Source organism: Mobula hypostoma, chromosome 2, assembly GCF_963921235.1.
Source record: "Mobula hypostoma chromosome 2, sMobHyp1.1, whole genome shotgun sequence".
NCBI lineage: Eukaryota > Metazoa > Chordata > Chondrichthyes > Myliobatiformes > Myliobatidae > Mobula > Mobula hypostoma.
Genome location: NC_086098.1, coordinates 118,609,735 through 118,635,092, shown reverse-complemented (window position 1 = coordinate 118,635,092; position 25,358 = coordinate 118,609,735). Strand labels below are relative to the sequence as shown.

Here is a 25,358-nt window from a genome sequence, read left to right as displayed (position 1 = left end):
TTATAATTGCTTTTTCCGTTCTATATGTCTGAAGCGTATTATATTGTAACTTCTTATTAACAAGTTGTCTTCGTTTTTCTTCTGACATATATCTTTGAGATTCTTTTTCTATTTTTGTAATCTCTTTTTCCAATTGATCTAGTTCTGCCATATATTCTTTCTTAATTTTAGACGTATAACTTATTATCTGGCCCCTAAGATATGCTTTCATCGCATCCCATAATATAAATTTATCATCCACTGAATGAAAATTTGTATCCAAAAAAAATTGAATCTGCTTTTTCATAAAATCACAGAAATCTTGACGTTTTAATAATGTTGAATTAAATCTCCATCTATAAGCCACTTCTTCCTTATCAGCCATTATTATTGTCATTAATAAAGGGGAATGATCTGATAATATTCTTGCTTTATATTCCATATTTTTCACTGTGTTGAATATGCATTGATAATAGAAACAAATCTATCCGTGAGTAAGTTTTATGTCTATGGGAGTAGAACAAATAGTCTCTTTCTTTAGGATTGATTCTTCTCCATATATCAAATTTAAATCCTTCATCAATGATAAAGTTAAATTTACTACCTTCGATTTTATAACAGCCTTGGTTGATCTATCTAAGACTGGGTCTAAGCAAAAATTAAAGTCTCCTCCAATTAATATTTTTTCATGTGCATCCGCCAAATTCAGAAAAGCTTCTTGTATGAATTTTGCATCATTTTCGTTTGGCGCATAAATATTCATAAAAGTCCATAATTCAGAAAAAAGTTGACAATGTATAATCACATATCTCCCCACAGAATCAGTTATTACATTTTGTATTCTAATTGGTAACGTTTTATTGATCAAAATTGCTACTCCCCTCGCTTTTGTATTAAATGAAGCCGCAACAACACTACCCACCCAATCTCTCTTTAGTTTCTGATGTTCTGTTTCCATTAGGTGCGTTTCCTGTAAAAAAGCTATATCTGTCTTCATTTTTTTAATATGTATTAAGATTCTTTTTCTTTTCACTGGTCCATTAAGCCCATTTACATTAAAACTCAAAAAATTCAATAAATTAGTCATTATTCTTAACAAAGTTACTCCAATCTAAAACATTACTTATCTTCTCAACTCTCATAGTTCCTTGGGGAATCTCTTTAAACTTCACCATGTTGCTATGTGTTTCCCTCCCAACCTTCCAGGCAAAAAGAAAAGATAGAAAGAATACAAAAAAAGAAAAAACAAAATACCCCCCCACTAATGTTGTGAATGAAAAGATACACAACACTACCCCCCTCCATTTTACGGGTCGTGGCAAAAGCCACGCTTGCACACATGATTAGCGTAGCAATCGATCAGTGCTTCTTCCAGCTCCCCCGCAACAAAAAAAAATTATATATATATATAGGCAAAATTAATGTTACTATTCCCAACTAATATTCCTCCAGTTTTAACCTTTCTTACCCCCCTCGTATAATTAATGATATATTTATACATTCATCCAGCTTCAAAAATCCAACAAGTCCATTCTTTAACCCAATCTTCATCTTCAATCTATCTCGCTCCCCTGGATTTGTTCTTGTATCTGGTGAATATTCAGAGAATCTCGCACAAACTGCTCTGCTTTCTGGTAGTCATCAAAAAATCTTTTTTCTCCACCAGGCAAAAAAATCTTCAAGGTTGCAGGATAACGCAGTATAAATTGATAACCATGATCCCATAGGGTTTTTTTCACTGGATTAAATTTCTTCCTTCTCTTCAAAAGTTCATAACTTATATCAGGGTAGAAAAAAACTTTGTTCCCTTTAATTATCAATGGCCCTTTTCTATCCTTGGCAGCTCGAGCAGCTGCCTGTAGAATCCTTTCCTTGTCTTGAAATCTTAAGAATTTTATTAAAATCGATCGTGGATATTGGTCATCTTTTGGTTTTGGTCTTAGAGCTCTATGTGCCCGCTCAATTTCAATTGGTCGAACCTCCTCTTCCATTTGCAAAACATCCGGGATCCATTTTTGAAAAAATTCTATTGGTTTTTCTCCCTCCGTACCTTCTTTAAGACCAACAATTTTTATATTATTACGTCACCTGAAATTGTCCAACATGTCCACTTTCTCCAAGAGTCGATTTCTTTCCGAGTTCCAGACAAGCAAATCATATTCTGTTTTTTCCACTCTATCATTCATATGCCCCATTGCTCTTTCCATCTTTTGAAGCTTCTTATCCATTTTGTCCTGTCTTTCCATAACTTTATTATAGCACATCTTCGTATCTCTAAGCTTTTCTCTTACTTTTCTTAGTTCAGCCGTTAATTGCAATATATCCTCTCTTATGTCTCTATCATCTCCTTTACTTCCAATCGCTTCCAATTCTTCCTCCTCTTCTTCATCTGTGTTCTCTGCAGAATCCAATTCTGACTCTGAGTCATTTTCAATTGCAGTGGGTGTCGGTTCTTGTAGTTTGCGTTGTGTCGATTTGCGCATGCGCTCTTCTTTGCGCATGCGCATTTCCGGTGCCTTCTTCGAAGAACCCGTTACCACCGCCATTGCTCCCTGTTCTACTGAAGGAGATCCAACCTGAGCCCGAGGCTCCATCGTTGCAGTAGGCCCTTTTTTCTTCCCCTCTCGCGGCTGCTTCGCAACAGCAGACTTCTTTTGTTGCGGTTTAGGAGGCATATCGTAAAGTAGTCTTACAAAGTTTATAAATAGTTTTCAGAAAATATTTATTAACTTTGTTTTGTTTAAACGGTACTTTACTGATTTGTTGCGGGACAGCTGGATTTACACGTCTCAATCCCACGTCATCACGTGACGCCCCCATGAGAGGGGATCTTATGGAAACATACAAAATTTTGAAAGGGATAGATAAGATAGAAGTAGGAAAGTTGTTTCCATTGGTAGATGAGACAAGAACTAGGGGACATTGCCTCAAGATTCAGGGGAGAAGATTTAGGACAGAGATGAGGAGAAACTATTTTTCCCAGGGAGTGGTGAATCTGTGGAATTCTCTGCCCAGGGAAGCAGTTGAGGCTTCTTCACTAAATATACTTAAGATACAATTAGATAGATTTGTACATAATAGGGGAATTAAGGGTTATGGGGAAAAGGCAGGTAGATGGAGCTGAGTTTACGGACAGATTAGCCATGATCTTATTGAATGGCAGGGCAGGCTCGATGGGCCGGATGTCCTACTTCTGCTTCTATTTCTTATGTTCTTATAGTAATTTTGTGTCTTTGAACTATACAACTGCCACAAAACAACAACAAACTTCACATTATACAAATTAATGATAATAAATCTGATCCCGATTCTATCTCAATTCATAGTGCATGTTAATCAATATTATACTTCAACATTTTAAACCTTAGTTCAAAACTGGAGCTTCATACTTCCTCTAAGTTCTGAAAATTCATCAATCTGATAAATTGTTAATCTACTTAAATAATAAGGCTACAAATGGATTGCAAATAATACTGGGAGAGAAGAAATCCACACTAGTGAAGCAAGCTCAAGTTATTGAACATGTATAGAGGTCTGGATCAACACAGGGGTAAAAAAAAGGTCTGGACAAGTAACATGAATTTCAATCCATGCAACTTGGTAATTAAATAAAAACAAGATACAAAGATGGTGAACATGAAACCACAGGTTGACATAAAGCCATCTGATTTACTAAAAAAAACAGTCAGTTATGTAATCCCAGATAATTCTTTTGCATGACTGGTGTTAACTGTCTCTCAACTGCCCTAGTAAGCCACTCAGTTTAAAGGCAATAGGATGGAAAAGATGAGCAGCGGATAAATAAAAACTGATCATTTTTAATATACAATAACTAAAAACATTGCTTTACATTGCCAGTAGGTAAACTGTTGAGCTTAAAAGTCACTCATGACTTTTTTTGTTGTGTATCCCACAATATAAACACATTACGTTTCTGGGCAATGCAAATCTATCAGACATTCGGGTTTCTTCCTTTTAGATCCTGATCAATTCATTGTTCACTTCTGGTTATGTTCCATTGTATTTTCAAAAGACCTATACACACATCTGGGACTTCAAAGATAATTTAGCATTATGATGCTTTATTTAAAGCTGAACAAAACATCATCCGAATGATAGACAGCACATAATTGGAAAATGTTGTCAATGGGTTTAAACCCACAGGGCAATGACTTTCATTAAATTCCTTGCTGAATCAAATGGCAGAATCCAGGTCAATCAATACCCAAAATAAACATCAGGCCAGGCACTTCTGGTGATAAAACCTCACCTTTTCAAGCAGAGTGAGATACATTTTATGATGAAATGATGAACTAATTTTCAGAAGTAAGGGATGAAAGATGACAAAAAGTAATTTTCAATCAGCCTTCTAAAAGCTACCTCTGCCTGCCCAGGGACTGTAATTAACACTTGCATAATAGGAACTTTGAAGTCAGTTAACTAGCTTAGAATATGTAGTCAGAATTCAATGTGCTCAGGGAAATGCACATTTTTGGCCAGCCTTGGTATTGAGAACTTTCTCGAAAACCTATCACATCTTTGGTAAATTTATTTCACATGTTTGGAACAAGCAGGTACTGTCACTGAGCACAAGCATGTCTGCCCATTAGGTTCAAGGCTTCAGTTCTCTGGCTGACTACTCCAAAAGCCATGGAGACCAGTTCTCTAAAACAGAGTCTGGCTCTGTGGCTCAGAAAGGGGGGAGGAGAACAGGAATGCAGTGGTGATAATGGGTTCATTAGTTAGAGCAGATAGGAGTTTCCCCAGTTTTACTTTAAAACTGCAAGCGTAACAAGACCCTGGTAGGAGTTATACATAGGCCTTCCAACAGTAGCCAGGATGTGGAGTACAAATTACCATGGGAAATAAAAAAGGCATGTAAAAAGGGCAATGTTATGATAGCCATGGGGGATTTCAATATGCAGGTAGATTTGGAAAATCAGGTTATCCCAAGAGAAGGAATTTGTAGAATGCCTATAAAATGGCTTTTCACCAGAGGATCTGTAGAATTCACTGTCACAGGCAGCTGTGGAGGCCAAGTCATTGGGTATATTTAAAGCAGAAGTTGCTAGGTTCTTGATTAGTAAGGGTGTCCAAGGTTACAGGGAGATGGCAGAAGAATGGGGTAGAGAGGGATAATAAATCAGCCATAATGGCAGTGCAGACTCAATGGGTGAATGACCTAATTCTGTTCCTATGTCACCTGCCCAAACAAGTGACTGTTTATTTCCTTCCAGAGACGCTGCCTGACCCAATGAGTTGCATCAGCATTTTGTGTACATTGATCAAAATGACCAGCATTTGCAGGATCTCTTGTATGCTTGAGATTTTGAAGAAACTGGTTGAAAGAAAAAGCAATGATCTACTTACTGAAATCCATGAAGCACTTATCACGAGATCCTCTCTCAAATTCTGTAATCCATGACCAACTCAAGATTTAGCCAATAAAAGAGGAAGGCCATCTGAGTGAAAGCATTAAGCAAGCTTCAGAAAATCAGTATTGCTAAGGCGGGCAAATGGATTGGAGACAGGCAAAAAGGTTATCATGGATATAGAGGATGAAGGATCCATTTCTGTGCTGCACAACTTCATAATAAGAGAGACACTGCCAACAAAGCCAGTTTAGTATCAAAAGAGACCTTGGCAAAACCTACAAGCCAGGTTGGCAAGTTCCATCCAGCAAATGGGTCTGTAGCTACTACTATAATGTTTGTCACTGGCACATTGAGCTCTTCTCCCATATTTATGGGTATGGTAGTGGCACAGCAGTAAAATCCAAGGTAGACGATGAGAATCCTTTCACTTCTTGTCACACCGAGGGGCAGAGGTTTAAAGTAAACAAGAAATAGTACATCACCAAGTCCTTCAAGCTTGTCACAATTTTCATTCTTATCAAGGTTGATTTCTACTGGCCTCAACTCTTACTGTGCCTGTTCCTCATAATACCCAAATCCTTGAACTTTCAAATATTTATCTATTTCTGCCTTAAAAATTAAACTAATCAATAAGCTCCAAGACCTCGGCCTCAAACCTCTTTGTGCAATTGGATCCCGGATTTCCTCACTTGCAGACCCCAGTCAGTTCAGAGTGGCAACATCTCCTCCACGATCTTCATCGGCATATGTGCACCACAAAGCTGTGTGCTTCATCCCTTGCTCTAGTCGCTTTACACTATGACTGTGTGGCTAAGCACAGCTGCAATGCCATATACAAGATGCTGATGATACTACTGTTTTTGGCTGAATCAAAGGTGATAATGAATCAGCATATAGGAGGGAGACTGAAAATCTGGCTGAGTGATTCCAGAACACGAACATCTTACTCAATGTCAGCAAGACGGAGGAGCTGATTATTGACTTCAGGGGAAGGAAACCAAGAGGTCCATGAGCTACTCCTCAAAGTTTCAGAGGTGGCAAGGTTTAGTAACTAAATTCCAAGGTGTTATTATTTTGGACGACCTGTTTTGGACCCAGCACACAAGTACAATTATGAAGAAAGCAAGGTAGAGCCGTTACTTCCTTAGGAGTTTGTGCAGATTCTGCGTGATATCTAAAACTTTGACAAACTTCTATAGGTGTGTGGTGAAGAGTATATTAAATGGCTGCATCACAGCCTGGTACAAAAACACCAATGCCATTGAACTGAAAATCCTACAAAAATAGTGGATATGGCCCAGTCCATCACGGGTAAAGCCCTCCCCACCACTGACACATCTACACAAAACATTGTCACAGGAAAGCAGCACCCATCACTAGGGACCCTAAACGGATAAAAGGGATATCAAGCCAAGGCACACAGTCCAAACCCATATACAATATTATTTCCTGATTTTTCCCTCCCGAAGTATTAAAGTTGCAAAACAGAGCTCGAAAGTCAAAAGCAGGATCAGGATCGTTACTGACCTCAGGCATGTCTGGGTCTGTAATCTGGAGATCAGAGAAAAACTTAAAAAGCTGAAAATACTTATCAGATCATTGTCTGTGGGAAAAGAAACAGAGCAAATTTTTTTTAACCTGAAATGTTATCTACTTCTCTTCCTACTTATATAGTCTGACCCAAGTATTTCAGGTTCTTTCTGTTTTAATTTGGTATTATGTGGAGATTACATTTGCTTCCCATGATTGTGGACTACGTCCAAGTGCTCCAGTTTCTTCCCACTTTGAAACAATATCAGGCTGGTGGGTTCGTTGGCCATTGCAGGTTGTGTAGGTGAGTGATGAGTGGTGGAACTGGTTGGTGATAACATGGAGAGAGTACCAAACTGGATTTATATAGGATTTATGCAATTGGGTGATTGATAACTGTCACGGACTCAGGTTGTGTAGTGAGTGGTGAGTGGTGGAACTGGTTGGTGACAACATGGAGAGAGTACCAAACTGGATTTATATAGGATTTATGCAATCGGGTGATTGATAACTGTCATGGACTCAGGTTGCATACTGTACCTCTCTACAATTATGACACAAAGCTGGATGGCATTATGACTATGTAAAGTAAAATGGCTTTGAGGATATAGATAGGTTAAATAAATGGTAAAAACAAAAAAGATGGAATATTATATGAAAAAATTACAAAATTACCTACTTCAGCAGAAGAAAATAGAACTTTCTTCCCCCAATGGTGAGAGTTTGAAAGGTGTTTTTGACAATGGATCAATGAAAGTTAATTGTTTACTGCAGCTGCATGTTAAGACAGCAAATTATCTATTGACTTTTACTGCAAGGGGATTTGTGTACAAGGGTAGAAATGCTCCATTGGGACAATCAGAGAAACCGCCTCTGGAAATGTGAAAAGGTCTGGTCACTCTACCCAACAGTGCAGTGAAAGACTCCTGAAATTTCTGAAAAGAAATTCAGCAGTCTTAGTCTATGCCCTCTCATGTTTGGAGAGTAAGACTGTGAGGAATTATATGCAGAATTAAAAGGGCTAAAACCTAACTGACTTATTGGCAGCTAGACAAGTCGTGCTGTGAGAATAATGTATGAACAAAGAAGTGTTTGTTGCATGAGAAAGCTGCTCTGTGTATCCTTATCAGAGTACGTATGCAATAACGGATGTATAACAGCAGCCCCAGACTGTACTCGGGTGCTCACTTGATTTGCAGATTTGCCCAAGTTCTCTGAGCAGGGACTCTGTTTTGTCAACTGAAACGCAAGTTTGCTAATAAACAGTATGTATTTGTAAGTAGATTGTGTTTGACAATTATTCCTTGGGTCTGAACCTAAAGTCCTCTGGTAAAGAGGCAGATTGACGACGGCAGATGCAGGGGTGATGCCAACCCGACTTATGCTACATTTACATCCCCAGCTTGACTGGGGTGTCTAGAATCAGTGGTCAGAATTTCAAATTATGAGGTCAGCCACTGAAATGAGAGGATATTTCTTCACCCAAAAGGTAATAGACATCAGATCTTTTTTTTCCTTTTCCTTCATCACACAACAGGCCATTTGGTCACTGAGAATATGTCATGTCTTTGGAAAGTTATGGAGACCAAATATATAGAAGCCCGGATAAAACAACTTGCACTGCTGCTTCTCGGCTCCAAGTACCCAGGTTCAAAAGGCAGTGCCTCAAGAAGGTAGCATTCATCATTAAAGACCCTCACCATCCAGGACATACCCTCTTTGCTTTACTACAATCAGGAAGGAGATACAAGAGTCTGAAGACCCACACTCAACATTTTGGCTTCAGATTCCTGTACAGTTCCTGAACCCATGAACACTTTCTCAGTTTCATTTTTTTTAAACTGTAACTCATGGTAAATCTTGTTTTGCACTGTACTGCAGCCAGAAAACAACAAATTTCATGACATGCTAGTGATAATAAACCTTGTAAGGAAAGAGTTAATTACAATTCCGCCTTGGTACATGTCAAAATAAATGGAAGTTTGAAGGCAAGATGGTGTCAAGTTGGAATGTGGTAATGGACTGTTCCAGGTTGGAATGTGGTAATGGACTGTTTTCCCTCTTATTGACTAATGTTTTTCCTCGAAATTGAATGCACATCATTAAGATGAGATACCAGTGGGTAGTGTTTTCCTACTTACAAACCCGATGTCTCCTTTTTCCTTAATAATGTGCCTGGGCTGACAATTGTAAGAGATAAGGGGGTTCAGCTGGTACCACCAAGGGGTAGAAAAGTTTTGGGCTAATAGCTATTCTATGCTTTGAATGAATTTCTTTGTGCAGTGGGAGAGTTTTGGTCCCATGTTAGGTCACGACTGGTGCTACTGCTAAGAAGATAGGGACAAGTATGTCAAGAAAGTTCAAGTATGGCAAGAGAGAGAAATGCTCAGTACAGAAAAGTGATGTTAAGGTAAAATCTCATTGATAGGTGATTGAAGCTTAACAGGCATTACAACCCATTCCTCTATTTCTGTTTCCTGCACATTAAAATGTCCGGTGACCCAATAATTGAGAAATAGAGAGCATTTGTTTTGCAGCAGCAGACCAAGGGTGCTTTTATATGGATGCTGTCCATACCAGTGCAAATGCCTCAGCCTTCTCCTGTGCATTATGCTCATTACTGATGGAGTTGGATGCAAACAACAATTACAAAATGCATTAACAACATATGATTGCACTGGAATCAAAACAATAATAGCATTTAATTCAAGAATGGGCATTAGTATAATGACTAGCATTTATATTGAAAGCCATTCCTGATTTCCCCTGAGAAGACAATGGAGGACCTTCTTCCCGACCACTGCAGTTCACATGATGAGACTTATCAACGTAGCCTTTCATTCTCTTTACCAGAACTATTGCCATTGTTCTGAAATAGTTTTTCATCATTTATTTTATCAAAACCATTCAGAATTTTTAAACCTTTTGATCAGTTCTCTGGTTAACCTTCTCTGTTCTAACAAGAGTATAAAATGGCATCTGGTGTCTTCCTTTGCTGGTGCAATTTTAATATATTGAAGGGAAATTCCTGGGCAGCATACTTTGGGAACAATGTCAAGATTGCAGCAAGGGCACAAAGAATGGTGTTGTCCAGATGGTTTCCCATTCTCCTGCTGTGGCACCTTATGGCAGCTGTGTAGAGACTTTAAGACTGAATCCAAGATCATTAAAGGAATGATTAAACATTATATCTAAATAGGTTGATGTGAAGAAACACCACTCTCCAGAACTACTTCAAATATAACATAAAATAGATGAATTAGAGCATTTGGATAAAAGAAAAATGATTAAATAATTAAAGAAAAGGAATCCTATATTATACAGCTAAATGGAAACTTCTAGCTGTTAACGACTCATTCTAACAATTCACCACACCATTAGTCCATGGAAACTGCAAACAACATAATAGAAACAGACTTACTTAATTCGGTCTCCATCAGTCAGTGGTTCCTGTGGAGGAGAGGTGCCACAGTTAGATTAATTACATTCCTCTCCCTGACTTACTTTTGGTAGAGTCATACAACAGATACAAAACATTTTTTGTGGCAAATATCAAGTAGCTATCTATGTTAATCCCACTTACCAGCATTTGTTCTTGTACCTTCTATGCTCTTGCAACTCAAATGCTCATCCAGTTCAAGGTTAGCTTCTACCCAACTGTTATAAGACTACTGAATGGTTCCATTGTATGTTAAGATGGACTCTTGACCTCATAATCTCCTTCAATGTGAACTTTCCTCAGGACTCAGTCCTGAGGAAGGGTCTCGGCCCGAAACGTCAACTGTTCATTCTTTTCCATTGGTGCTGCCTGGCCTGCTGAGTTCCTCCAGCATATTGAGCGTGTTACTTTGAATTTCCAACATCTACAGGTTTTAAAAACACAACCACAAGAAAATCTGCAGATGCTGGAAATTCAAGCAACATACACAAAATGCTGGTAGAACACAGCAGGCCAGGCAGCATCTATAGGAAGAGGTACAGTCAACGTTTCAGGCCAAGACCCTTCGTCAGGACTCTACAGGTTTTCTCGAGTTTGTCATTATGATCTTACACTCATTATTTACCTGCACTGCACTCTCTGTAGTTGTTACATTTTACTCTGCATTCTGTTACTGTTTTATCTTGTTCTATTTCGATACACAGAATGAGTAATCGTTTGATTTGTATTAATACACAAGACACGCTTTTCAATGCATCTCAATACATGTGACAATAATAAACTAATGCCAAATCTATCTGGATACTTGTTAAATGCCATAAGAGTCTCTGCCTCCACTACCCTCTCAGGCAATGAATTCCAAATTGCAACCACTGAGTGAAATAAAACCCTGCTTATATTGCCTCTAAACCCCAACGTTAAATTTATGCCCTCTGGTTATAAATACCTCTACTACAAGGAAAAGTTTAAGACTGATCACCTTCTCTTTGCCCCACATAATTATTTACACCTTTATCTGGACTCTACTCAGTCGTCTCTGCTCCAAGAAAATTAAACGCAGCCCAATCATTCTCTGTTCCCAGGCAATGTCCTTTTCATGGAGTTGAACAGCACAGAAATCCAAACAAGGTTCCCATCTGAGCAAATCTCATTTGCCCACATCTCTCTGAACTTATGCTATCCATATATCTCACCAAGTGCATTTTAAATGCTGTTAATATACCTGCCCCAATCACTTCCTTTGGCAGCTTATTCCAAATACTGAAAATTCTCTCAGTGAAATAATAATCCTTCAGGTTCCTATGAAATCTCTCCCCTTTTAACTTAAACCTATGCCTTCTAGTTCTTAATCCTCCAACCCTGGGAAAGGACTGTGCACACTCAATCTATGCCTCTCACTCTTACATACTCCAGCTAGCACCCCAGATGACTTCTTTACCCCCACCAATCAAGTTGTGTGGACGACTTTAGGAATCTTTGGATTTGTATGCCAAGAACTCAATGTTCCCGATATTCTGTCAGACCCTACCCCTATCTGATCTTCTAAACTGCATCACCTCACACTTAAATCAGGATTAAATTCCATCTGTCATTGTTCTACCAAAAGTGCCAGATAATCAATACCTTTCTGAAGCCTTAGATTAATATCCTCACTATCTAAAATATCAATTTTTATGTTACCCAGAAGCTTTCTAATTGCATCTCCAAATATTAACAACTAAATTGTTAACAAACAATAAGGGTCCTAGCACCAGCTCCTGTAATAACACCATTGATCAAAACAGGCTTCCTATCACAAAAGCAACACTCCATCATCATTCTCTGCCACTTGGCAAGCCAAATTTGGATCCAATTTGTCAACCTTGGCTTCAACACATGGGCTCTAACCATTTGGATCCAGCTTTTCCAAATGGGATCTTGAAAATAGCTTTTCCAAAGCCCATGTAGACTGTGCTCTTTTGTTTACCACCCCACATTTTTTTCTGCTTCTTTTCTTCCTAAATTCTTCCGATTGTGATGGAAGTACAGTGATATGACGTAGGCGGCTAGAATTGGTTTCCAGTGTTCTTGCCTTATTTCAGATTTCCAACATCTGCAGTAAATTCACTTTTGTAAATGTGACAAATACTTTCATTTCACAAATAACATTTCTTTGATAAATTATCCATTTTGATAATTATTCCACAATAACATGGCTTCAATGGATCTGCTGCTTTAAGGACAGAAGAAGATATCTCAACCCCAAGCCACCATCATTGTGCTCTGTTAACAGCTGCCACAAGTCAAGAAGCTGGGTTGCCTAGTCTAACTGCTTTTCATATTTGTCAATGACTGGAAAATGCCTTGCATAAGCAGCCACTGTGGAGGACTGATGCCAAGGTGGAACACGAGTACAGACTGCTGCCACATTCCTGTACTGAGTCGTCAGAATCAGAGCTCAGAAACTGGCTCACTGGCCCACCCTCTGAGATCTCCTATAAAGCTCCTGTTAATTACTTTATACAATGCCCTCATCTTGCCTTCTATGGGAAAGAATCATTCCATCTAATCTCTCATAATTTTGGGACTAAATTCTTCATGACTGGGATAATATTTCCCATCATTCTGCTGATGACTGAAAGTTAAACGGATTCTGTGTCGATTACCCGATTGGATTTGTCCTACTTCAAGAAAAAGTGCTTTTAAAATCTGACACATTGTTAGGCAGATGCCAATTTTGTATCTGTGTGTACATGAACAGCTTCATATGAAACATAGTTTGGGCTAAGCCCAAAGTCTTCAGTACTACCACTGGTATAAAGTCTGGTCCCACAATATCTGTCCTATTACTGTGCCTGATACAATTCTTGATATCACTTGAGAGATTATCTTTTGTGATGTTGGGCTTTTTAAGAGGAAGGTAAGGTGGATCATCTACTCAGCAGTTTGGTTTGAAAATAACTGTAAAAGCTTCGGGTCTCATCTTAGAACATCAAACACAAGGCCACACTGTCATTTCAAGTGTCCCTTTCTTGAGCGTTATATAATACATTGTATATAACCTACACCAACACCATCCAAAATAGACTTTGCCATATATTCTATCGGAGGCCCCTCTCATTCCAATCACTTTCTAACTTTAGAAATAGTTAAGCCATACTTGGGAGCAACATGTGCAGTTCTGGTCACACGACAGGATGAAAGTCATTCTGCTAGAGAGAGTACAGGGGAGACACACCAGGACATTTCCTCCAGTACAGAACTTCAGTTATGGGGAGTAATAGCACAGTCTGAGTTCGTTTTCACTGGAGCAAAGGAGGCTGAGAGAGTGACATAAGATTGAGGTAGACATAGATAGACAAGATCGTAAAATGAATTTGTGGGTTCAGATGAGAAGGAGTTTTAAAGGGGATCAGAAAGTTAGTTTTGTTTTTAAGCACCCTAATTGGTTGCTAACTAAAACATATTGTCAGAAGTGATACTGGAACCAGATACACTATATTTAAGAGGCATTTAGAACATAGAATAGTACAGCACAATACAGGCCCTTCAGCCCACAATGTTGTGCCAACCCTCAAACCTTGCCTCCCATATAACCCCCCACCTTAAATTCCTCCATATACCTGTCTAGTAGTCTCTTAAACTTCACTAGTGTAACTGCCTCCACCACTGACTCAGGCAGTGCATTCTACGCACGAACCACTCTCTGAGTAAAAAAACTTCCTCTAATATCCCCCTTGAACTTCCCACCCCTTATCTTAAAACCATGTCCTCTTGTATTGAACAGTCGTGCCCTGGGGAAGAGGCACTGTCTATCCACTCTATCTATTCCTCTTATTATCTTGTACACCTCTATCATGTCTCCTCTCATCCTCCTTCTCTCCAAAGAGTAAAGCCCTAGCTCCCTTAATCTTTGATCATAATGTATACTCTCTAAACCAGGCAGCATCCTGGTAAATCTCCTCTGTACCCTTTCCAATGCTTCCACATCCTTCCTATAGTGAGGCGACCAGAACTGGACACAGTACTCCAAGTGTGGTCTAACCAGAGTTTTGTAGAGCTGCATCATTACATCGCGACTCTTAAACTCTGTCCCTCGACTTATGAAAGCTAACACCCCATAAGCTTTCTTAACTACCCTATCCACCTGCGAGGCAACTTTCAGGGATCTGTGCACATGTACCCCCAGATCTCTCTGCTCCTCCACACTACCAAATATCCTGCCATTTACTTTGTACTCTGCCTTGGAGTTTGTCCTTCCAAAGTGTACCACCTCACACTTCTCCGGGTTGAACTCCATCTGCCACTTCTCAGCCCACTCCTGCATCCTATCAATGTCTCTCTGCAATCTTTGACAATCCTCTACACTATCTACAACACCACCAACCTTTGTGTCGTCTGCAAACTTGCCAAACCACCCCTCTACCCCCCACATCCAGGTCGTTAATAAAAATCACGAAAAGTAGAGGTCCCAGAACAGATCCTTGTGGGACACCACTAGTCACAATCCTCCAATCTGGATGTACTCCCTCCACCATCACCCTCTGTCTTCTGCAGGCAAGCTAATTCTGAATCCACCTGGCCAAACTTCCCTGGTTCCCATGCCTTCTGACTTTCTGAATAAGCCTACCGTGTGGAACCTTACTAAAATCCATATGCCTTACTAAAATCCATATAGATCACATCCACTGCACTACCCTCATCTATATGCCTGGTCACCTCCTCAAAGAACTCTATCAGGCTTGATGGACACGATCTGCCCTTCACAAAGTCATGCTGACTGTCCCTGATCAGACCATGATTCTCTAAATGCCCATCTCTAAGAATCTTTTCCAACAGCTTTCCCACCACAGATGTAAGGCTCACTGGTCTATAATTACCCGGACTATCCCTACTAGCTTTTTTGAACAAGGGGACAACATTCGCCTCCCTCCAATCCTCCGGTACCATTCCCGTGGACAACGAGGACATAAAGATCCTAGCCAGAGGCTCAGCAATCTCTTCCCTCGCCTCGTGGAGCAGCCTGGGGAATATTCCGTCAGGCCCCGGGGACTTATCCGTCCTGATGTATTTTAACAACTCCAACACCTCCTCTCCCTTAATATCAACATGCTCCAGAACATCAACGTCTATTTAGTGTCTATTCAGACAGACACTAAATAGGCAAAACATAAAAGGATACATAACATGCAGGCAAATGAGTCTTCAGTAGATGTGCAAACAAACCAGCATGGACATAATGGGCCAAACTCATCTATGACTCTCCATTCCTTCCTCAACTCTGCATCAATTTGCTATCATCCCCACACATTCAGTTTTTTTTCAGCTGTCCGAAACATTTACCAACTAAAATTAAGCATTTTAAGAGTAATGCATTAAGTCAGTTATACTTTAATGAATGGCTACTTCCAAATGCCTGATTTAATTTACTTTCTACATTTACTTTAGCAACATTCAGCTTTTGAAAAGGGGGTGTTGCTAGCAAGGCATCCACAAGTTTGCAGTAATGAACTATTTACTTTGACTACTAATAACAATATTCTTTTGCCCCTGTAAATTGTGCCAAGATCAGGTCCAAGCTTCTCTCCTCTTTTTCTAAGGATTTGTGCACATACTGGGATAATGGTCCTTCAGTGCAGCCAGCCCCTTAAATCCTATTCCAAAAGTAAAATCACACTGATGAGGGGTGAAGCAAAATTAAACACCAATTCACAATTTTCAAAGGGAGTCATTGAGAATGAGGAATAATACTCTGCCTAATTCACGGACGGACTGGGCATTCTGATTACCAACTGAACATAAAATAGAATGCAAACACAAGGAAATAGAATGCATTACATTGATGGATTAGATCCACATTAACTAGCCCATCGCAAAGCAAGAACAGAATCAAAACTCCCCCAATTTCAAAGGATCAGGACCACAATGAAGTAACCCATTAATTAAATGAAGCAAAGCACAGTTTTAATCAGAGGGACCCATTATCAAAGGATCAACAAGAACTCTGGACATCTAACACTGGGTCAGAACTCCCTGATCTTCATGGTTGAGGATCACGTCAGTAAAAAGCCTCTGATGTCTAAAGAAAGCAAAGCAGGGGTTGAATGAGAATGTGCTGATGCCAATGGACTGTGTAGTTATTCTTTCAACTTCAACTAAACTGAGATTAACAATACTCAAACTACTACTTAACAGTATGCCAGAGCTTCTTAAAAATACACAGAAATAAAAACTGCTTTTAAGAAACCTGAAATTTTAACTGGTGCTGCATGTTAACTCTGGGATGATGTCCCTCGTGTATTTTGGTAAACACACCTGCAACATTTGAACACTGACCATTCATTGCATACAAACACTCTCAAAGTAAGTGCTCAGTATTTAACCACATCAAATTAGAGACATGAAATCAAAAGGTACAAGTTTTAAACTGATACAGTTCTTTGCCCTTACCTTATTTTGTACAATGATGGATGCCATTTGCAGAGCTGCCAAACGCCTATCTTGATCTGAATGCAGAGGTGGCCTTAAATCAGCTTGAGATTTCTCATTAATGTCCTGTCCCACTTCATCTGCTAGGTCCTGAGGCTGCATGCGTTCTTGGCTGATTTCAAATCCATCCTCTTTATTTCCTTTACCCAGCCTAGTGCTTCTTTGCTCTCTCTCACCACTGGATTCCAATAATTTTGCACAGTCAGGGCATCTTTCTATGCTTTCTCTGTGAACATAAGTTCTGTGGTGCTTATCAATTCCATTTTTGCTTGCTACCCATTGTCTTCCAATTGTTCCTGGGCTTGTTGGGCTATCCACATCCTGCCATCTTTGCTTGGACTCAACTCCAAGTTGTACACTGTTCTTTCTCTCTGACACATCTGCACTTCTACCTGAACCCTTCATGCCATCACTTTTCATGTCATGCACTTCCTCTTTGGTGTCTGTCTGTTCTGGATCCAGATCTCTATTTACATCTGGGGAAAAGTGGCTCATTGTTTGTTTTTTAAATTGAGTAACTCCGAATGATTGAAGATTATGTGGACTCAGAACTCTAATGGTGATCTCATCAAGAAATTTTGAAAATTTCAGTTTTTCCTCTATAATTTCTAAACCCGCCCTTTGATGACTACTGTGCACTGAACTGAACTGTGAAAATGGTTTATCCTGCATCGAGGCTCTTCTGCCCCGCTGCCCTCGCGACATTTCTTGCGAGGAATAAATTAACTGCTCTGCTCTACTCTGGGGTAACGTTTCTGTAGATCTGGCTTTGCTCAGACTTTCAAGTTCAGTACCTAGCACATTTGCCTGCTTGAGAATTCCTTTGCGAGGCTGTTGAATCTGGGAACTATCTGACTCCTTCTGAACCAGAATTTCAGCAGGTTCTTTAAAGTCTGAATTCCTGGATTTGAGGGAACGTCTTAAAGGTTTGTCATCATTCCAATTCATGAGCGCCAGTGCAGTTTTACTCATAAACTTAGAAAAGCTTTGTTTCATGGATCTTAGATCACCTTCACCTGATCGTCTGTACAGTTTCACAATGTAAAACCTTGAACTATTATGAGAAGAGGAATCTGTTCTTTCACTGCTGGAATCCTGAGACCAGTGGGGAGAAAAATGGGTGTTTGATGCTTCCGAATTTGTCACACTCTGCAGAACTTCTATATCTGGCTCACCAAAGGTATCCGTGTAACTGAATCATCTGTGCGACAGTTTAGGCATATGGGTGTTCTCAGTTACCTGGCTCTGCTCAGTTGATACGGCTGTCCCATCTAGTTGATTCCTAAAAATTGGTGGCTCATTCCGATTCTCCCGGTGCTGAGGTGGTGCCTTCCTGTATGGCTTTCTTGTTGCCGCTGTGTTACTCATGTTCAGATTCCCTATGCCTTACTTGCAGTGCACAACCTAACAAACCAAAAGCAAATGGGTTACACATCTTGTCGAGTTTAATCTGTTTACAAGTGACAGTGCTCCAAGTAGATTTCACCCATGCCCATTACTGCACTGAGCTGATCTGTTCAACTGACAACGATGGAAATTATCACTATGGATACCCTGCTGTACGAAAGGCAGGGATATTGACGCAAATAACTGTGAAAGGATGTCAATTCAAGTGTACTGCCATCACAGAGAAAGCAAGCACAAATAACCCCTCAGCTATAAATTTAATGGACTTCAAAAGGGTGTATTGATTGGCAATTTTGCATTGACCAAATTATCCACTGCACCAATTTCAGGAGTCTGGAAATTAATTTTTTCTCTTTGAGTTTATGCATCATCTCTCACATGGGCAGAACTACAACACTGAAAACATATTTCTAGTCATTGTACTACAAGGTATGCAGCTAAAGGTGGCAATACAAACCTTTTGTTTTTGCAATCACAATATAAGTTCTGTTGACCCCCTCCTGAGCTACAGGTTGTCCCTCTGGATTGTGTGTTCTGAAGACTCAAAGCAAATATTCAATTATCTAAAATCCTTACAAGAATCAAAAAAAATCATGTTGAAATGAGCGGCACGAGAGAGCCCTGTTGGCAGCTGATGGAGTAACATTGTTTTACATTGCTCCTACCCTATTTACTTCATTGTCTCCTACCAGTTTTTTTTTGAAACCTTATTGTAATACTTTAATACTGCTCTACTATGGCTGGGAAAAGAACAAAAACTTCAGGAAAAGAAAGAGATACAGAAGATGAAACCCCAGTCACTTTGGATTCAATCAGTGACTTCCTTAAACGGCAAAAATCCAAATTTTCCAAGGAGTTTCAACGACTTAATGGCAAATTGGATACACTCCAACAAACTTTAACTGAGCACGAGAACCGAATTCAGGAAAATACTACAAAGCTGGTGACACTTGAAGAGGATTGTGAAGATACATTTAAACTCTGCAAAGAGTTATCCTTATCCAATGAAAAAATGATGAAAAGAATTATCAGTCTAGAAAACAGAAACAGGAGAAATAACTTGTAAATTCTGGGTCTTGAAGAATCAATTGAAGGCGCTGACCCTACGAAGTTCTTTGCAAACTTTCTGAAACAGCTATTCCCTGTTCTATTCTATTCAACTCTGAGCCAAAGCTCGATCGAGCATGTCGCTCGCCGACTTCGAAGCCATTGTCGTCGGCAGCAAGACCCAGGTCAGTCATTCTCAGTTTTCATGAATTTCATATTAAAGTCCTTTTAATTCGCCATACCAGTCCACAAGGAATGATCGATTTCCGTGATTACAAGGTCAGACTTGTGGAAGATTATTCCCCTGAAGTTATGGCTGATCATATGAAATATAAAGAAGTTATGTCGGAATTTTAAAATAAGGGATTTAAACCATCCTTTCGGTTTCCCGCCTGTCTGAGTACTGTTTTGAAGAACTGATTGCGAAAAAGAATAAAGTCGGTTGAAGACGCAAAGGCGTTTCTGAAGGATGGTCTAAAACAGTTATATTTCTTATTTCATCAATTTGTTCCTCTGTTAATATGAATTTGAAATAAGATTTCAATAAGTTTACGTTTTGGCTGTTCATATATTGTCTTTTGTTATATTTTTTTTATTATATCCCTTTTTGAGGCTTTATTTTAATATAGCTTTCTTTGAATTTGTTTAAACTGATCCTTTTATATTTTTGAATACCGAGTTATTTTTCTTTTTATGTTGTCTTGGTAGGGGCATATTTGACCTTGTAGGTCCAGAGTTTCTGTCAACAGGAATTTTTTGTAAAGGAATTTAGTTGTTAGCTCGCTGACTGTCTATTGGTCAGGTTTCTTGCTTTGGGTGGGGGAGGAGCTAGGGCCTATTTCTCTCTGGGAGCTGTGTTGGGTTGATTATATGATTGCCTGTTTGACTACCTTACCTTACAGTTTGCTTTCAAGTTTTAATAAATTATGGCCAGATCTTTTAATTACATGATGATTTGCATTTAAAATGGTTCAAGATATTAACTTATTTAGTTTGAATGTGAAAGGGCTGAATCATCCCATTAAATGGAACAAAGTGTTTGCTTATATTAAAAAATTAAAAACACCCATTATTTTCTTACAAGAAATGCACATACACAGCTGTGATAGCTTACGCTCTTTTACTCGGTGGAAGGATATGCAATTCCATTCTTCATTTAAAGCAAAATCACGTGGAGTTTCGATATTTGTAGATAATACAGTTTCCTTTGTTCAGCATAAAGTTGTTTCTGATCCTAGTGGTCGATTTGTTATTGTATCGGGGAGTTTAGACAGTAAATTGTTTTTGCTGATGTATATGCCCCCAACGTAGACGATCCAGGATTTTTTGGACGTCTATTTTCATTTTTGCCAGATTTGTGTACTTACTCTCTTGTGATGGGAGATTTTGACTGCTGGTTAGATCCAGTATTAGATCGCTTATCTGTCAAACCAGGCACACTTAATAAATCAGCTTTGCTTATCCAATCTTTTCTAACTAAATGTGGTATAGTTGATGCTTGGTGTTTTCTTCAACCGACTAACAGGGAGCATTCTTTTTTCTCTCATGTCCATCATCCTTATGCCAGGATTGATTATTTTTATTGACAGTCAAATGATTCCATTGGTTCGATCCATCGAATATAAAGAGATTGTTATTTCTGACCACTCTCCTGTACTTCTATCTTTAAATCACCCTGGTCCTATCCCTATGAGTAGATTTTGGCGATTTAATTTAACTCTGTTATCCGATGAGGACTTTTTAAAATTTATAGGGAATCAAATTACTCTTATTTTTGAAGAAAATACGTTGGAAGAGACATCTAGTCTTACTATATGGGATATTTTTAAAGCATACATCCAGGGTCAAATTATTTCTTATGCTGCAAACATAGTTAAAAAAGCTAACAGAGAGAGAAACAAACGAGCTAATCAGTTAAAACAATTGGAGCATAAATATGTTTCGGTACCCAATCCTGAAATATGTAAGAGACATATTGAAACCAAAACCAAATATGATCTTCTTTTAGCGTATCCAATTGAAAGCCAGCTTTTAAAAGATAGAAGTTAATTTTATATTCACGGAGATAAAACTGGTAAGCTACTGGCTAATCAATTGAAGCCATTTATAGCCAAGCAGCAAATTAAAGAAATACGTAAAATTAATGGGGACATGACAACTGACCACTTTGAAATTAATGACACTTTTAGGGAAGTTTATTCCCAATTGTATAGTTCTGACTCTGTTAAGGATAATATTGCAATGAATAATTGTTTTAGATCAATTAAATATTCCTAATCTTTCCATAGATGATCATAGGCAATTGGATCAACCCATTTCCCAGGAGGAAATTGCTCAGGCTATTCAAGAATTGCATTCTGGGAAATCCCTAGGACCCGATGGATTCTCTGGAGAGTTTTATAAGGCTTTTTCCTCCTTGCTTATACCACACTTATGTTCTACCCTTCCAGATTCATTTAAGGTAGGAAGATTACCGCAATCTTTTTACGAAGCTTCCATTTTGCTTATTCTCAAAAAGAATAAGAATCCTACTGAATGCTCTTCGCATAGACCCATCTCTTTACTCAATTTTGATACTAAAATTTTATCTAAAGTGTTGGCTCACAGACTTGAAAATATTATATCTTCTATAGTTTCAGATGATCAGACAGGATTTATTAAAAATCGGTATTCCCATTTTAATATATGGCGTTTGTTAAATGTTATGCATTCTCCATCTAAGGAAATATCAGAACGTGTCTGCCGCATCTGCTCTCAGGATGAGGCTTTTCATTCTAGGACGAGGGAGATGTCTTCCTTTTTTAAAGAAAGGGGCTTCCCTTCCTCCACTATCAACTCTGCTCTTAAACGCATCTCCCCCATTTCATGTACATCTGCTCTCACTCCATCCTCCCGCCACCCTACTAGGAATAGGGTTCCCCTAGTCCTCACCTACCACCCCACCAGCCTCCGGGTCCAACATATTATTCTCCGTAACTTCCGCCACCTCCAACGGGATCCCACCACTAAGCACATATTTACCTCCCCGCCTCTCTCTGCATTCCGCAGGGATTGCTCCCTACACAATTCCCTTATCCATTCGTCCCCCCCATCCCTCCCCACTGATCTCCCTCCTGGCACTTATCCGTGTAAGCGGAACAAGTGCTACACATGCCCTTACGCTTCCTCCCTTACCACCATTCAGGGCCCCAAACAGTCCTTCCAGGTGAGGCAACACTTCACCTGTGAGTCGACTGGGGTGATATACTGCATCCGGTGCTCCCGATGTGGCCTTTTATATATTGGCAAGACCCGACGCAGACTGGGAGACCGCTTTGCTGAACATCTACGCTCTGTCCGCCAGAGAAAGCAGGATCTCCCAGTGGCCACACATTTTAATTCCACATCCCATTCCCATTCTGACATGTCTATCCACGGCCTCCTCTACTGTAAAGATGAAGCCACACTCAGGTTGGAGGAACAACACCTTGTATTCCGTCTGGGTAGCCTCCAACCTGATGGCATGAACATCGACTTCTCTAACTTCCACTAAGGCCCCACCTCCTCCTCGTACCCCATCTGTTACTCATTTTTATGCACACATTCTTTCTCTCACTCTCCTTTTTCTCCCTCTGTCCCTCTGAATATACCTCTTGCCCATCCTCTGGGTCACCCCCCCCTTGTCTTTCTTCCCGGACCTCCTGTCCCATGATCCCTCGTATCCCCTTTTGCCTATCACCTGTCCAGCTCTCGGCTCTATCCCTCCCCCTCCTGTCTTCTCCTATCATTTTGGATCTCCCCCTCCCCCTCCAACTTTCAAATCCCTTACTCACTCTTCTTTCAGTTAGTCCTGACGAGGGGTCTCGGCCTGAAACGTCGACTGTACCTCTTCCTACAGATGCTGCCTGGCCTGCTGCGTTCACCAGCAACTTTCATGTGTGTTGTTATCAGAACGTGTGATAACTTTGGATGCGGAGAAGGCCTTTGACAGAGTTGAATGGAATTATTTATTTACATCCTTAGAAAAATTTAATTTTGGACCTAATTTTATTCATTGGATTAAATTACTTTATCTCCCTCCGCTCAGGTTCTTACTAATCTTCAGAATTCTAAACCCTTTAAACTCCAACGTGGAACTAGACAAGGTTGTCCTTTGAGCCCTCTGCTTTTTGATTTGATATTAGAACCTTTAGCAATTGCTTTTCGAGAGTCTAAAGAGATTACTGGTATTTTAAGGAGAGGTACTATCCATAAATTGTCACTCTATGCTGATGACTTATTGCTTTTTATATCTAATGTTACAACCTCTACCATTTGTGTTCCGTTTACTAATTTTAGTCAGTTCTCAAGATATAAATTAAATTTACATAAGAGTGAACTGTTTTCTTTAAACAATTTAATACCAACTGATATTAACCTTTTAAAATTTTAAGAAAATAATTTACGTATTTAAGAGCAACAATTACTAAGAATTATAAAGTTTAAGGAAAATTTTTTAACTTCAATGAACTATCTTAAAAAAACACTTAATTGGTGGCCTCTCGCTTTATCACTAATTGGCCGAATTAATTCTATTAAAATGAATATCTTACCTAAATTTATATACCTTTTTCAAGCTGTGCCTGTTTTTATTCCTAAATCTTTTTTTTGACTCTTTGGTTTCAATTCTTTCTTCTTATATATAGAATAAAAAACCTCGTATAAATAAAGCTCACCTTCAAAAAACCAAACAAAATGGAGACTTTGCCTTACCCAGTTTTAGACTATATCATTGGGCAGTTAATATACATAATATTACCTTCTGGATATATTACATTAACCATGAGAATTGCCCTATATGGGTTTCTTTGGAAGTCAACTCTTATGAAATTTTCCATTATTTCTTTACTTGGATCCTCGCTTCCTTTATCTTTAAATAAACTAACTGACAATGTGGTGGTCAAACGTACTTTGAAAATTTGGTTACAGTTTAGAAAACATTTTGGTTTATTGAGATCCCTTTCAAGTCCCATATTTTCTAATTGTTTTTTTAAACTATCTTTATTTGACCTATCTTTTAAAGAATGGGATAGATTGGATAATAAACGATTTCAGGATTTGTTTGATGAAGGGAATCTCTCTTCATTTGTGCAACTTTCAATGAAATTTAACCTTTCCAATACCCACTTTTTTCGATACTTACAGATTAGAGATTTTTTAAGATCTCAATTACATACATTTCCTACAAGTCCAGATAAGAATATAATAGATACCATTTTTAATGTGAAACCCTTTGACAATGGTTCAATATCTTACATTTATGGTCTGCTGTTGGGCTGAAAAAGGCCTCTTTAGACAAAATTAAAGGAGACTGGGAAAAGGATTTACAGATTTTCATATCTGAAGAGAGCTGGAAGATTATTTTAAAATTGATTAATTCTTTATTATGTGCTCATCATTCTTTATTACAATTCAAAGTGGTACATAGAGTTCATATGTCTAAAGACAAACTCTCATTTCTACGCAGATAGATGTACTAATGTAGTGGCCACACTAATTCACATGTTTTGGACATGTCCGAGCCTTGAAAAATTTTGGAAAAATGTATTTCAAACTTTTTCTGTACTTTTCAATGTTAGTTTTAAGCCCAATCCTTTGACTGCCAAATTTGGAATATGGGATACTGTGATCATATTACTGTGATTTAAATGTAATGTAATTTGTATTACTTACTTGTATCCTTATGAATTTTGTATTTGTATTTATGCAATTTATATAATATTAATAAAAATATTGAAAGAGAAATGAGCGGCACAGTAGTGTAGTGGTTCAATCCCTCCACTGTCTGTAAGGAGTGTGTACATTCTCCAAGACTATGTTGGTTTCCTCTGAGTGCTCTGGTTTCCTCCCAAATTAATTGGTCACATGGATGTAACTGGGCGGCACAGGGTCATTGGGCTGGAAGGGCCCTTGATCATGCTGTATGTCTAAAAATCACTTTTCATGTCTTGCACTTCTCCTTTGATGTCTCTTAGTTCTGGATCCAGATCTCAGTTTACACCTGGGGAAAAGTGGCTCAATGTCTTTTTTTAAACTGAGTAACTCCTAATTACTGAATATTATGAGGACTCTAAAGATGATCTCATCAAGAAATT

At 38.9% G+C, this 25,358-nt stretch overlaps 1 protein-coding gene across 8 annotated transcripts in view; it reads right to left on the bottom strand.

Moving 5' to 3' along the window:
* The window catches only part of tjap1 (tight junction associated protein 1 (peripheral)), a 193,583-nt gene that overhangs the window by 103,353 nt on the left and 64,872 nt on the right, over positions 1-25,358 (bottom strand). For 5 of the 8 annotated variants that reach the window (XM_063040534.1, XM_063040536.1, XM_063040535.1 and 2 more), the window contains 2 exons: positions 18,031-18,195; positions 10,306-10,334 (listed from right to left, as the gene is read on the bottom strand). In XM_063040534.1, the coding sequence (XP_062896604.1) occupies positions 10,306-10,334; positions 18,031-18,159 (158 nt within the window). In that variant the 5' untranslated portion in view covers positions 18,160-18,195. The other 3 variants (XM_063040539.1, XM_063040538.1, XM_063040532.1) reach the window with 3 other exon arrangements.